Source organism: Gorilla gorilla, chromosome 8 (assembly GCF_029281585.2).
Source record: "Gorilla gorilla gorilla isolate KB3781 chromosome 8, NHGRI_mGorGor1-v2.1_pri, whole genome shotgun sequence".
NCBI lineage: Eukaryota > Metazoa > Chordata > Mammalia > Primates > Hominidae > Gorilla > Gorilla gorilla.
Genome location: NC_073232.2, coordinates 47555214 through 47569223, shown reverse-complemented (window position 1 = coordinate 47569223; position 14010 = coordinate 47555214). Strand labels below are relative to the sequence as shown.

The 14010-nt window shown below is 41.7% G+C and overlaps 1 protein-coding gene across 3 annotated transcripts in view; it reads left to right on the top strand.

Moving 5' to 3' along the window:
- The window catches only part of MYPN (myopalladin), a 101924-nt gene that overhangs the window by 67715 nt on the left and 20199 nt on the right, over positions 1 to 14010 (top strand). For all 3 annotated transcript variants that reach the window (XM_004049489.4, XM_063710051.1, XM_063710052.1), the window contains one exon: positions 11127 to 11348. In XM_004049489.4, coding sequence (XP_004049537.1) covers positions 11127 to 11348 — 222 coding nt within the window. The remainder of the gene's footprint in view (positions 1 to 11126; positions 11349 to 14010) is intronic.

The following is a 14010-nucleotide window of genomic DNA, read 5'->3' as shown; positions in this document are numbered from 1 at the left end:
GACTCTGAGGAAGTTTTGGGAAATAAAATGATGATCATATTATAATATTGTTTAATCCATTGCTGCCTTCGGAAATGATAGTAAAAACATCATGAAGAACTGTCTAAAATATACTGTGACCCACGCTGGTGAAGTTAAGATGAAAGTCAGCTTAGGAAAGTGTAAAAACACTAGACAAGCAGAGAAAAATTATGAAGAGACACCTGTGTATTGATAGTCGTCTAGGCCTGCAGTCCGGGGTCACAGGAATGAAAATAATCTGTGTTCTCATTCCCATATTAGCCTACACATGTGGGAATGGGGTGCAAATGATTCCTTTGGAAGAGTATGCATTTGTTTTGCTTTGAAAACTTTTAGGTCCAGAAAGCTGGGTTCTCTTGCCCTATTTTAGTTCTAAGTAAATAAAGAATACACTGTGCTAGAACACTTGCATGATCTAGCATTAACACATTGTGCTGAGCATGAAAATAAATCAGAAGTCCTTGAACAATGAATATTACTGACTATAAACAATTTTCTCCCCAGAACTCAAGTTTATAAATTATGTTTTAAAATGTGTTTTCTTTGATGTATGTACCACTTTGTGTTTCTCTGTTGTGATAGTTCAGTCTTTGCCTTTTAACTCATCTTACGTATTTACAATCAGCAAGTAACATTTGTAGATTCTTAGAACCTTTTGAAATGAGAAGGTGCCATCCTTTCAGAGGCTCATATTTATTAAAATTTTTAGCTTTCTAAACTTACAACAAAATGTCTTTGAGTTGGGGATAAGCCAAGAGAAAGGTTTCCTTATTTCTAGATTTTTAGGCTGCATCATTTCCTATTTTGAAGAGTACCATTCATCACCAGTGGATCTTGACTGGACATCAATAAAACCTAAATGGTTTAGGTTAGAATGGTGAATCTAAAAAGTCAGAGGAATCCAGGATCACGGCCGGGCGTGGTGGCTCGGGCCTGTAATCCTAGCACTTTGGGAGGCCGAGACAGGCGGATCACTTGAGGTCAGGAATTCAAGACCAGCCTGGCCAACAGTGAAACCCCGTCTCTACTAAACATACAAAAATTAGATGGGTTTGGCAGTGGGTGCCGGTAGTCCCAACTACTTGGGAGGCTGAAGCAGGAGAATCACTTGAACCCAGGAGGTGGAGGTTGCAGTGAGCCGAGATCATGCCGCTGAGCTCCAGTCTGGGTGACAGAGCGAGACTCTGCCTCAAAAAAAAAAAAAAAAAAGAATCCAGGATCGCAAAGCATAATGGAGCTTTCATGACAAATGATTTTAATTCATACATGACTTAGCATGAAGTTCTGCACCCAGTAAATATTTGTTGACTAGCTATGTTGATTGAGTGTTAATTTCTAATCTCCATTTCCCACCCCTCTACCCCCAGCTAATGTCTTATTCCAACTTTTCTCCTTGACCTCATTTCTCTGGAAACTTTCCCATCTCGTTATTTGGTCCTCTCACACCCCCCGCTTTTTATTATTATTATTAATGTTTCTTTTAAACTATCTGCAGTTTCCAGATACTGCCCTATGTGACAGAGGGAAAAAAAATAAGTGCCTCCTAATTTTTGTTCTGCCTTTTGTTCCTCTAATCTCCTTCTTCTCTGAGCTATTCTGTCAGTTCTTCTATTTAAGTCTTTCCTCTTTCATCTCTTACCACGAATTCTTTATGACAATCCTCTTTTGTGAGCCGTGAATAGTCATGCCATTCATTCCCTTTCTAACAAGAATTTCACATTGGCCTTACATTCTACTTTGTAAGGCCACTGGCTTTTTGCTGCCCACTTTGGGCATTGCAGGACCTTGGCTGCTGGGATAGTGAAGTGTCTCTGTATCCTCTGCCATGGACCCACACAGAATGCACCAGTCAGGAGCAACCTGGGGGCTCAGACTGGGCAGTGTCTTGTTCATTGCTGCATCCCTGTTGTGCATGGTGCAGAGTCGGTGCTCAGTGAACATTGCTGAATCAACCCACGACTATGGGATTTACATTAGTTTCAGAAAAGGTAATAAAACTGTTAACCAAGTAGAAAAGTTTGGATTTGTTGCAAAACTATGGAAAATAGTTCACTTGACTATATAGATTCTGATTATACCTCATTATGGATACCACCCACTATGGTAACAATCCAACTTAATTAGCTGATTTTAAAAGATGAAAACTTTTTTATTTTTTTGAGACAGGGTATCACTCTGTCACCCAGGCTGGAGTGCAGTGGTGCGATCTCCACTCATTGCAGCCTTGACTTCTCGGGCTCAAATGATCCTCCCACCTCAGCCCTACCCCCAGTGGCTGGGTCTACAGGTGCAAGCCACCACACCCTGCTTATTTGTAGTTTTTTTTTTTTAGAGAGAGGAGGTTTCGCCAAGATGAAATCTTTTAAAAACACACAGAAATTAAACAAAACTCTTGTGTTAACCAAACATTTAAGTATAAAGTAAATCTGTGCATCTTTTAATAATTCTTTATTCTTAAGTACAAAATTGGATTAAAAGTATTTGTAGGCAAGCTCCTTGAAGGTAGAGTCTGTTTTGCAGAATGTTGTATCCCCATTGTCTATCACAGTGTTTAGCACATAATAGGTACTTACTAAGAATTTGGCAGCAGAGACAGGGTAGGCTATGATAACTAGTTATTTCTACTGAAGGCAACAAGTGATGTTAGATAAATGGCAAAATAAATTATCTTCTAGGTATGTTAACCTCCAAGTTTCTGTCACCCAGGCTGGAGTGCAGAATGCAGTGGTGCATTCTCTGCTCACTGCAACCTTCAGCTCCCAGGCTCAAGCAATTCTCCCACCTGAGACCTCCAAGTAGATGGGACTACAGGCACGTGCCACTACTCCTGGCTAATTTTTGTGTTATTTGTAGAGACAGGGTTTCACCATTTTGCCCAGGCTGGTCTTGAACTCCTGAGCTCAAGCGATCCACCCGCCTTGGCCTCCCAAAGTGCTAGGATTACAGGTGTGGGCCACTGTGCCCGGCCTACCTCCAAGTTTATCTAAGAATCCTTTCTTCTGTCTCTAAACTCTGTCTGTCTCTGGAAAGAAAAGGAGAACACTTTCTCTAACACACAGTGCTTTCTTTTAGTGCACATCATACCCAGAATCTGTTGGGAACACTTTGAGCAGGTTTTCTAGCTGGCTTGATCCTGTTTGATTATTTGTCCCTGAAGTCCAGGCTCAGGACCCAGAGTAGAGAAAGCCCGCGGTGAGCTCAGGCAGTGACTGTTGGATCATGGCCCATACCTCAGCAGTGCCGTATCCAATTGGGATGCGTCATTACATTATGGTTCGCAACAGAAAAACTGTCTCCACCAATTGGAAGGAACTGCCAATTTGAAGAAACTTTTTGCTGATGTGTCCCAGAAATCAAATGTTTCAAGTTGTCAATTTATCAGCCTGAAGAGGATTATCTTTTTTAAAAAAATGGTTATATTTTCAAGTGGCATATTCTTCTGAAGTAAATATTTTTAGCTTTTCATTTCCTTTCATAAAGCAACTCTAATTCTATGCAATTCATTAGTCTAGAGAGGATGGGTCATTTCTCATTGATTTAATTTCTATAACACCCAGATTTACACAGAAAAAATATTCTTTCCTTTGAGTGTAGACGTCATCTATGAGCAGCTAACACAAAAACTCCTGTTTTTACTCACAAAGGAGATGAGGCAAGGGAAAATGGAGAACACGGCATAAACCCAGTACTGGACATTTAAAATGGACATTTACAGACAGTGGATTGATAGTGAAACATTTGTGCCGAACAGTGCAGAAAATACCTTTACATTTAATTTTAATTTTTTTTTTTGAGGCGGAGTCTTGCTCTGTTGCCCAGGCTGAATTGCAGTGGCATGATCTCAGCTCACTGCAATCTCCGCCTCCTGGATTCAAGATTCTCCTGCCTCAGCCTCCTGAGTAGCTGGGACTACAGGTGCTCGCCACCATGCCTGGCTAACTTTTGTACTTGTAATAGAGACGGGGTTTCACCATGTTGGCCAGGCTGGTCTCGAACTCTTGACCTCAAGTGATCCACCTACCTCAGCCTCCCAAAGTGCTGGGATTACAGGCGTGAGCCACCATGCCCGGCCTAACTTCTGCTCCTGATTCTTTCCTTTCTTGATCCTGAAAGGACCTAAGCTGATCCCACATTGACTTTGTTTTGTCTGTGGCCTACGGATGCATGATGGGAACCACAGCACACCCTCTGCCCTGACACACTGTAGGCCTGCAGGCCACTCAAGGCAGCCTTCCACTTGCCCATCAGCAAACAGCCAAGCTTGCTCCTCACTCTAGATTTCTCAGGCAGGGGGCAGATGGCAAACCCCTGTGTCCTCCTAACTGTAGGAGGCATAGCAAGCTCTCCAAGCTCTCCAATGGACCCTGGACCCTCTCCAAGAGGGTCCATTTAATCTCCCTCGCTAAACTTGAGGTGAAACAAGTACCCCAGGGTTAGGGGTGGAGGTAGGCATCTCACAGACATTAATGGCTCTCTCCAAAGTCCTCTTGCTGGGTCTTCTCCCTCCTGACTCTTGTGTCTGTGATGAAGGTAAAAGGTTGAAATCATCTAAGCTGTCCTTAAGCAGCTGCTTTGAAATTTCTGAATAATAATGTGTCTCAAAAGCCACTTGTTTTCTGATATCTAGCCCATCTTGGTGCCTCAGTAGAAACTTCTGATTACAATCTAGTTACAAGTGTATCCTCACTACCTGGTTACTAATGTTATATGTATATATATATATGGCATTTTTTTTTTTTGAGATGGAGTTTTACTTTGTCGCCCAGGCTGGAGTGCAGTGGCATGATCTCGGCTCACTGCAACCTGTGCCTCCTGGGTTCAAGTGATTCTCATGCCTCAGCCTCCTGAGTATCTGGGACTACAGGCACTCGCCACCACGCCTGGCTACTTTTTTGTATTTTTAGTAGAGACGAGGTTTCACCCCATTGGCCTGGCTGGTCCCAAACTCCTGACCTCAGGTGATCCACCTGCCTCAGCCACCCAAAGTGCTGGGATTACAGGCATGAGCCACCACGCCCGGTCTCTAATAGTATATTTTAAACAACTCATTGAGTTCTCTGTTTTCATCACCTCTCAACTTGGAGTAGTGGTTAAGATAATAAATTTATAGCCAAGTGTGTATTTACTATACACATTTATAGTCAAACAAAATGCACATATTTTCATCATATTGCTTCTGTAGTTCCTCTGGCTAAATCAATTCAAGCATTTAAATTCTGTAAAATCAGGCCCCAACTTAAAATCAAGTTCCTAAAATTGGTTGTTTGGAATACATAGAGACAATGTGGTATTTATATTCTCAGGCAGGTGCTTAAAGGCTATATATAACCCATTGTATTTCTGAAGTATAAGTATAATCATAACTTACCACCATGTATAATAATATTTCTCTGTGGCCAGGCACGGTGACTCACGCCTGTAATCCCAGAACTTTGGGAGGCTGAGGCGGTCGGATTGCTTGAGCTTAGGAGTTCAAGACCAGCCTGGACAACATGGCGAAACCCCATCTACAAAAAATACAAAAATTAGCTAGGTGTGGGGGTGCTGTGTGCCTGTTGTCCCAGCTATTCGGGAGGCTGAGGTGGGAAGATGGCTTGCGCCCAGGAGGCAAAGTTTGCAAGGAGCCAAGATCACACTGCTGCACTCCAGCCTGGGCAATAGAGCCAGACCCTGTCTCAAAAAAAAAAAAAAATTATTTGGAAAAAAAAATAGTTCATAATATAGAATTTCAGGAATTCATCTTTCCCTGTAATAACTCTAACAGTGTAGTTAGCCAAGAACTTACCAGTTCTCCCCAGTCAGGCAATAGAAGCTGCAGAAAAGGTTCTTTAGCTTGTAGCAAGAACTCTGTTAGAATAGGGGCTAGAGGTGGTATGGATGGATTGGAAATTTGAGGACATAATGAAACAAGATAAGAAGCCATAGAAGGTTAAGACCTCTTGCCTATTGAAAACCCCCAGAGGCCAGGTACAGTGGCTTAGGCCTATAATCCCAACACTCTGGGAAGCCAAAGTGGGAGGATTGCTTGAGCTCAGTTCAAGACCAGCCTGGGCAATATAGGGAGACCTCATCCCTAGAAAAAAAATTAAAAACTAGCTGGGCATGATGGTGCATACCTGTGGTCTCTGCTACTTGGGAGGCCAAGATGGGAGGACTGCTTGAACCCAGGGAGTTGAGGCTACAGTGAGCTGTGATCACGTCATTGCACTCCAGCCTGGGTGACAGAGTGAGAACCCTGTCTCAAAAAGAAAAAAAAAGAAAATCCCTCAGAATACTTCTCCATTTTGGGCTGGCTCCTTGGTTACTCCCTTTATTTTATTCTACAGACCTCAGGGACTGGTATTCTTGTTTCTCTTCATCCATCAAGTTTTTCTTTTGTTCCTGGTAATTTGGATTCAGATACGTAATCTCCTGATACAAAGCAAGCAAAGCCTTTGTAAAGGTTTTCAGGAATAACTGGAAACAGACTATATGAGAGTAAAAAGAGTCTGATATCCACCTTGATATGCCCTTTTCTTCACATAGTCCCGTAGGAACAAGGGCCATTCGTAGAGAATTGGTAAAAGGATCGGATGCATGAATGACCCAAATAAGATTTACCAGAGTAAACCCGAGGAGTCCAGAGTAAACCCAGATCCTGTGTTAACTGTTGGAGGCATTTTTTTTTTTAGACGGAGTTTCACTCTTGTCCCCCAGGCTGGAGTGCAATGGCACAATCTTGACTCACTACAACCTCTGCCTCCCGGGTTCAAGTGATTGTCCTGTCTCAGACTCCCGAGTAGCTGGAATTACAGGCACACGCCACCATGCCCAGCTAATTTTTGTATTTTTTGAGGCATTTCTTTAAGGAACTGTGGCAGGACATAGAAGTGAGACAGGAGCAGAGGAAACAGGAATGGAATGAGGGCGGGCAGCAGACAACACCAGGGTTGGGTCTGGGGAAACAGCTGCAGCCCCAGTGTCAGGGAAGGGACAGGTTGGGAGACGAAGCCTTGGAGCTTTCCCTTCTGACTTTCGGTGCCTGTGCCCTGTCCTTGGCTGGCCAGCACTAACCAGTCCTGGGAGTATGCTGAGAAGTGGGGGCTGGAAATGGGAGGTGGAGAACCAGGATCTGTAGCATCGAGAGAGGAAAGAGGAGAATCTCTGGTGGGTGAAAAGGAAACATCTGAAGCCACACAGCCTCCCCATTCCTGTTAACCATTTAAGGGTGGATGGCTATAACTTGGTGATGATGGAAACTGGGACTTCCGGCCGGGCGTGCTCAAGCCTGTAATCCCAACACTTTGGGAGGCCAGGGCAGGTGGATTGCTTGAACTCAGGAGTTCAAGACCAGCCTGGGCAACATGGTGAAACCCCGTCAGAAAGAAGGAGGGAGGGAGGGAAAGAGGGAAGGAGGGAAGGAAGGGAGGAAGGGAGGAAGCGAAAAGAAAAGAAAAGAAAAGAAAAGAAAGGAAAGGAAAGGAAAAAAGAAAAGAGAAAAAAAGAAAGAAAGAACCTGGGACTTCTGCTTGCTTTAGTCTTTGTTTCTGAAAAATGAACAGAAAACTCTGAAAAGCACAGATTAGCTTTTAGAAAACAATAACATTTTCTTTATCATTTACCCATAGCAAGAGTCCCCAGCTAATTCCCTAGTGGGGGCCTCCAGGGTGGGTGCCATCCGCATACCCTTCCCAACACCCCCTGCCAGATACAGGCTCAGTCAGCACCTCTAGGCACTCCTCCTTATGAGCACAGGCACCCAGTCCACACTCCTCTCCACCAATGATCACAGAGCCTGAAATAAATGGAGAACAGCCACCCTCATGAAAAGTTTGGGGTCTAGGATCTGCATGTGGAGTGAGAACTATGTGAATTATTCGTTTTGAATGTAATTTGAAAATAATAAATAATAAAATGTAGCACCTATCTCACATGGTAAGGGAATAAAATGATTTATTGGTTTACTTCTAAACATCCTGGAAAATAAACCCAAATTTATTAAAAAGAAAAGTAATATCAATTTAGAATCACGAATACAATCCAACAAAGAAAAAAAATTTCCTGGTGTAATTTTAAACTGGCAAGTCTAGAAAATACTTCAAACTTGTGAGACCATTTAATATATTTCTGGAAAATGTAGTCATTGTGAAGAATTAGGTTGAATCATATGAAACTTCTGATAGTCTACAATTGGTGACCTACAAAAATGTCAGTTTCACATGGTTCTACCTAATAGGTGGATAGTGGAAGCTTTAATTGTTAACTTTTCCCAAAAATATTCCTATAATGTAGAAAATAATCTTAATATATTTCAACTAAATCTGGTTTCAGAATCCAGTAACAATCTTTTACTTTAACTGATTTGAATGATCTCGTTAAAAATTAATAAGCTTTACTGGATGTTAATCACTTTTTCCACCCTATAAGAACTGTGTACTTACTTTTTTTTCACCCAGTTTGAGACGAGGCAGAGAGGAGCAGATTTAAAATTGGTTCCAGTAAATTAAAACCAAGAAACACTTGGTTTCTGTAGTTCCAAAGTTAAAATTCTATCCAAATTCAGATGATTATATTGAATGCATAAGGCAGTAATTAGAGAACATCACTAATGTGATTTAGCTTGAGAATGCATGAGTCCTGAACTCAGTTACTCTCCCGCTGACTAGGGGCAGGTGCATATCAGCCACATGATTCCAAATTCCACTTCAGGAGCATCCCAGTACCATCTCCATAGAGCTCCCCTAAATTATAAAATTAGGGTTAACTAGAGTCATAAGTTTAACCAAAGGTCTCACTCTCACCCCAAGCACATGGCTCCAGATTCCTCAAAGATGTGTTAATGTCAGAAAAAGTGATTGCTTCTATTTGATTCATGTATTCACTCATTCTTCAGATCTTATTGAGCGCTCACCTGCCATGGTGCAGGTACTCTTCTAGGTGCTGTCAATATAGGGAGAAGGAAGACAAGATCCCTGCTCTTGCGGAGCTAACATTCTAACACTTGAAGATTCAATCATTCAATCAATAAACAAACAAGAAAAATACTAGATAGTAACCAGTGCTATGTAGAGAATTAGAATGGGGAGTTACATTAGATGAAGGGATCTGGGGAGGCTGCTTTGGGGAGGTGACATTTAAGTTTGATGGGCAGGCTATGGCAGGGAGAGGGAGTAAGAGGAATCCAGGACGAGTCCTAGATTTAGGGTTTACTTAGTGCTGTCAAAGTGTGGTCCGAGGACCTGTGCCAGCCTGCAAGATGTCACCTCTCCGCCTTGAGATTAGCACAAAAATTAAGAGTAACCATTCAGGGCTGGGCATGGTGACTCACGCCTGTAATCCCAGCACTTTGGGAGACTGAGGTGGGTGGATCACTTGAGGTCAGGAGTTCGAGATCAGCCTGGCCAACATGGTGAAACCCTGTCTCTACTAGAAATACAAAAGCTAGCTCGGCATGGCAGAGGGCGCCTGTAATCCCAGCCACTGCACTCCAGCCTGGGCAACAAAACAGAGGGGAGACTCCGTCTCAAAAAAAAAAAAAAATAGTAACCATTCAGATAATTTCATAGAAATTTGACAGGGAAGTTTTATATAGTATACAATAATTTTGCATTTCTTTCATTTGGCTAGTAATTTGTTTTTATTTTACTTTACAAAAGTGCAGCCTGGAAATTTTTAAAACCTGATTTTCATGGTAGACAGTGTGAGAAACATTGGTTTAATCACTCAATCAAGTGGTGAATAGTGGTGCCATTTCCTGAAATGAGGAAAAGCAGGTTACAAGTACCTCTTGGGGACAGAAATCAAGCATGTGCTGTTTGAGCCATCCTGTTTGAAATGCCCATTAGACACCATAATGTAGAGTAGTAGTATATGACTCTGGAATTCTGGGAAAGAGACCAGGCTTGGAGATATGGATTTGGGAGTCATCAGCAGAAAGTATCTGAAGCTAGGAGATTGGATGAGCTCACCTAGAGCAGAGGAGCACAGGAGACTGGTGCGGTGAGAGAAAGAGAAGGAAAGACCAGTATGGTGTGTCACGGAAGGAAATGTTTCAAAAGGAAAAAGTAGTCATCTGTGTCTAATGCTGCTTAGATCAAGTAAGGTAAGAACGGATAAATGACAATTAGATGTGGCATATTTGGAGACCCTGACAGTAGCAATCTCAGAGGAAGAAAAAGAACACAAGACTAATTGAAGTAGGTTAGCAAGAGAATAGGTGACAATGAAACAATCTCATAACATTAGAGGATTATTTCACATGGTTTTGTTGTGAGGGGGGCAGAGAGATGCAGTGAAAGCAGACATGGGGTTAAGAGATATTTTTTTTCTTTTTCTTTTCTTTTTCTTTGACAGAGAGTTTTGCTCTGTTGCCCAGGCTGAATTGCAGTGGCATGATCTCAGCTCACTGCAACATTTGCCTCCTAGGTTCAAGCAATTCTCATACCTCAGCCACCCCAGTAGCTGGGATTATAGGTGTGCACCGCCACACCCAGCTAATTTTTGTATTTTTAGTAGAGACAGAGTTTTGCTGTGTTGGCCAGGCTGGTCTTGAATTCCTGGCCTCAGGTGATCCACCTACCTCAGCCTCCCAAAGTGCTGGGATTACAGGCGTGAGCCACCATGCCTGGCCTCTTTTTTTTTTTTTTTCTATCATTCTTGTATTGTTACAGTAGAGATATATTTTTCAAGACAGGTTTTCCTCAAGTGTGAAGATGGAAAAATCCAGTAGAGACAGGAAGCTGGTGATGCAGGCATGTATCAGAATGCAGTTCAGAATGGCTTTGCCAAAATAACGCTATAGGAAGTTTTCCATATTGAAATGAACACTAATAGTAGCCCTGAAAATTATATTCCATCTACATTCCATTTCCTACAGAATTCTCCTGGGGCTGCATGCTCAGGTGGAAAATCAGGATGCACTAAGGCCGTGTGGGATTTTAGGAGAGACACTGACATTTCCTTTAGTGCTCCATGGTGAGAAACTGGATCTGGAACATACCTGGTTCATTTGGATTTCATGGTATAAATCTAACGTCTGAATCTTAAAAAGTGGCTTCCTCAATTGTACTGATGGACATGTTCTTCCTTGCCATATGGAAATTGAAACACGTTTGTCATTTTGACAGGAGTACAAAATTTCAAGCTTTGAGCAGAGGCTGATGAATGAAATAGAGTTTCGCTTGGAACGTACTCCTGTTGATGAATCAGATGATGAAATTCAACATGATGAGATCCCCACGGGCAAGTGTATTGCTCCCATCTTTGACAAGAGACTCAAGCACTTCCGGGTCACAGAAGGCTCTCCAGTCACATTCACCTGCAAAATTGTTGGGATACCTGTTCCAAAGGTAGGGAAGATGACAAGCCAGTTGGCCACCTCACAGCATGAAACTATAGACAGTGCCTTCAAGAAGGTCTTTAAAAAATATACGCAATGTTTTTTCTTCTTTGTTGTATTTGTCATTGATATAGTTGTACATGTTTTAGGGTATATGCAATATTTTGATACATGTATACAATGTGTAATGATCAAATCAGGATAACTGAGATATCCATCACTCAAACATTTATCTTTTTTGTGTATTGGGAATATTACAGTTTTTCCCTTCTAGCTATTTTGAAATATACAACAAGTTATTATTAACTATAATTTTTCCACTGTACTATCAAGTACTAGAACTTATTTATTCTATCTAACTGTATGTTTTTACCCATTAACCAACCTCTCTTCATTCCCTTCTCCCATCTACCCTTCCCAGCCTGTGGTAACCACCATTCTACTCACTACCTCCATGAGATCATTTCCTTTAGCTCCCACATGTAAGTCAGAACATGCAATACATGCCTTTCTGTGCCCAGCTTACTTCACTTAACATAACAACTTCCAGTTCCATCCATGTTGCTGCAAATGATGGGATTTCATTCATTCTTTTTATAGCAGAATAATATTCCATTGTGTATAGATACCCCATTTTCTTTATGTATTCGTTCATTGATGGACACATGGGTTGATTCTGTAACTTGGCTATTGTGAATAGTGCTGCAATAAATACAGGAGTGCAGATATCTCTTCAACATACTGATTTCCTTTCTTTTGGATATATATCCAGCAGTGGGATTGCTGGATCATATGGTAGTTCTATTTTTGGTTTTTTGGAGAAAAGAAACTCCATACTGTTTTCCATAACAGCTGCACTACTTTACATTTCCACCAACAGTGTATGAGGGTTCCCCTTTCTCCGCATCCTCACCAGCATTTGTTATTTTTTTGTCTTTTTGGTAATAGCCATTCTAACTCTGGTGAGATGATATTTCTTGGGGTTTGATTTGCATTTTCCTACTGATTAGTAATGTTGAACATTTTTTCATATACCTGTTGGCCATTTGTATGTGTTTTGAGAAATGTCTATTCAGGTCTTTTTTGTGTGTGTGTGAGACAAAGTCTCACTCTGTTGCCCAGGCTGGAGTGTGGAGGCACAGTCTTGGCTCACTGCAACCTCTGCCTCCCAGGTTCAAGCAATTCTCGTGCCTCAGCCTCCTGAGTAACTGGGATTACAGGTGCCTGCCACCACACCTGGCTAATTTTTGTATTTTTAGTAGAGACGGGGTTTCACCATGTTAGCCAAGCTGCTCTCAAACTCCTGACCTCAGGTGATCCACCCTGGAGGCCTCAGCCTCCCAAAGTACTGGGATTATAGGTGTGAGCCACCACGCCCAGCCTATTCAGGTCTTTTGCCCATTTTTAACAGTCTTTGTTTTTGTTTTTGTTTTTTGCTATTGAGTTGTTTGGGTTCCTTATATATTCTGGTTAGTAATCCCTTGTCAGATGGATACTTTGCAAATATTTTCTCCCATTCTGTAGGTTGTCTCTTCACTTTGCTAATTGTTTCCTTTGCTGTGCAGAAGCTTTTTACTTGCTGTAATCCCATTTGTCTATTTTTGCCTTTGTTGCCTGTGCTTTTAAGGTCTTACCCAAAAAAAATTTGGCTAGACCAATATCCTATAGTGTTTCTCCATTGTTTTCTTCTAGTAGTTTCATAGTTTCAGGCCTGGCACTTAAGTCTTTAATGTATTTAGAGTGGATTTTTTTTATCTGGTGAAAGGTGAAGATCTAGTTTCATTCTTCTCCATATGGGTATTCAGTTTTCCTAGCACTATTTATTGAAGAGACTGTCCTTTCTCTCGATGTATGTTCTTGGTGCCTTTGTCAAAAATGAGTTGGCTATAAATACATGGATTTATTTCTGGGTTCTCTATTCTGTTCCATCGGTCTATGTGTCTATTTTCTTGCCAGTACCATGGTGTTTTGGATATGATAGCTTTAAGGTATAATTTGCAATCAGGTAGCATAATGCCTGCAGCTTTGACCTTTTTGCTCAGGATTGTTTTGGCTATTTGTGGTCTTTTGTGATTCCATATGAATTTTAGAATTGTTTTTTCTATTTCTTTTTTTTTTTTCTTTTTTGAGACAGGGTCTCGCTCTATTGCCCAGGCTGGAGTGCAGTGGTGAGATCTCTGCTCACTGCTACCTCCACCTCCTGGGTTCAAGCGATTCTCCTGCCTCAGACTCCTGAGTAGCTGGGATGACAGCTGTGTGCCACTATGCCTGGCTAATTTTTGTACCTTTAATAAAGATGGGATTTCGCCGTGTTGGCCAGGCTGGTCTTGAACTCCTGGCCTCAAGTGATCCGCCCACCTCGGCCTCCCAAAGTGCTGGGAATACAGGCGTGAGCCACCACGCCCAGCCTGTTTTTTCTATTTCTGCAAAGGATGTCATTGGTATTTTGATAGGGATTGCGTTGAATCTGTATATCACGTTGAGCAGTATAGACATTTTAACAATGTTAATTCTTCCAATTCGTGAACGCGGGATATCTTTCCATTTGTGTGTGTGTGCCCTCTTCTATTTCTTTCAGTGTTTTATAGTTTTCCTTGTAGAGATCTTTCACTTCTTTGGTTAAATTTATTCCTAGGCATTTTACTTATTTATTTTTGTAGGTATTGTAAATA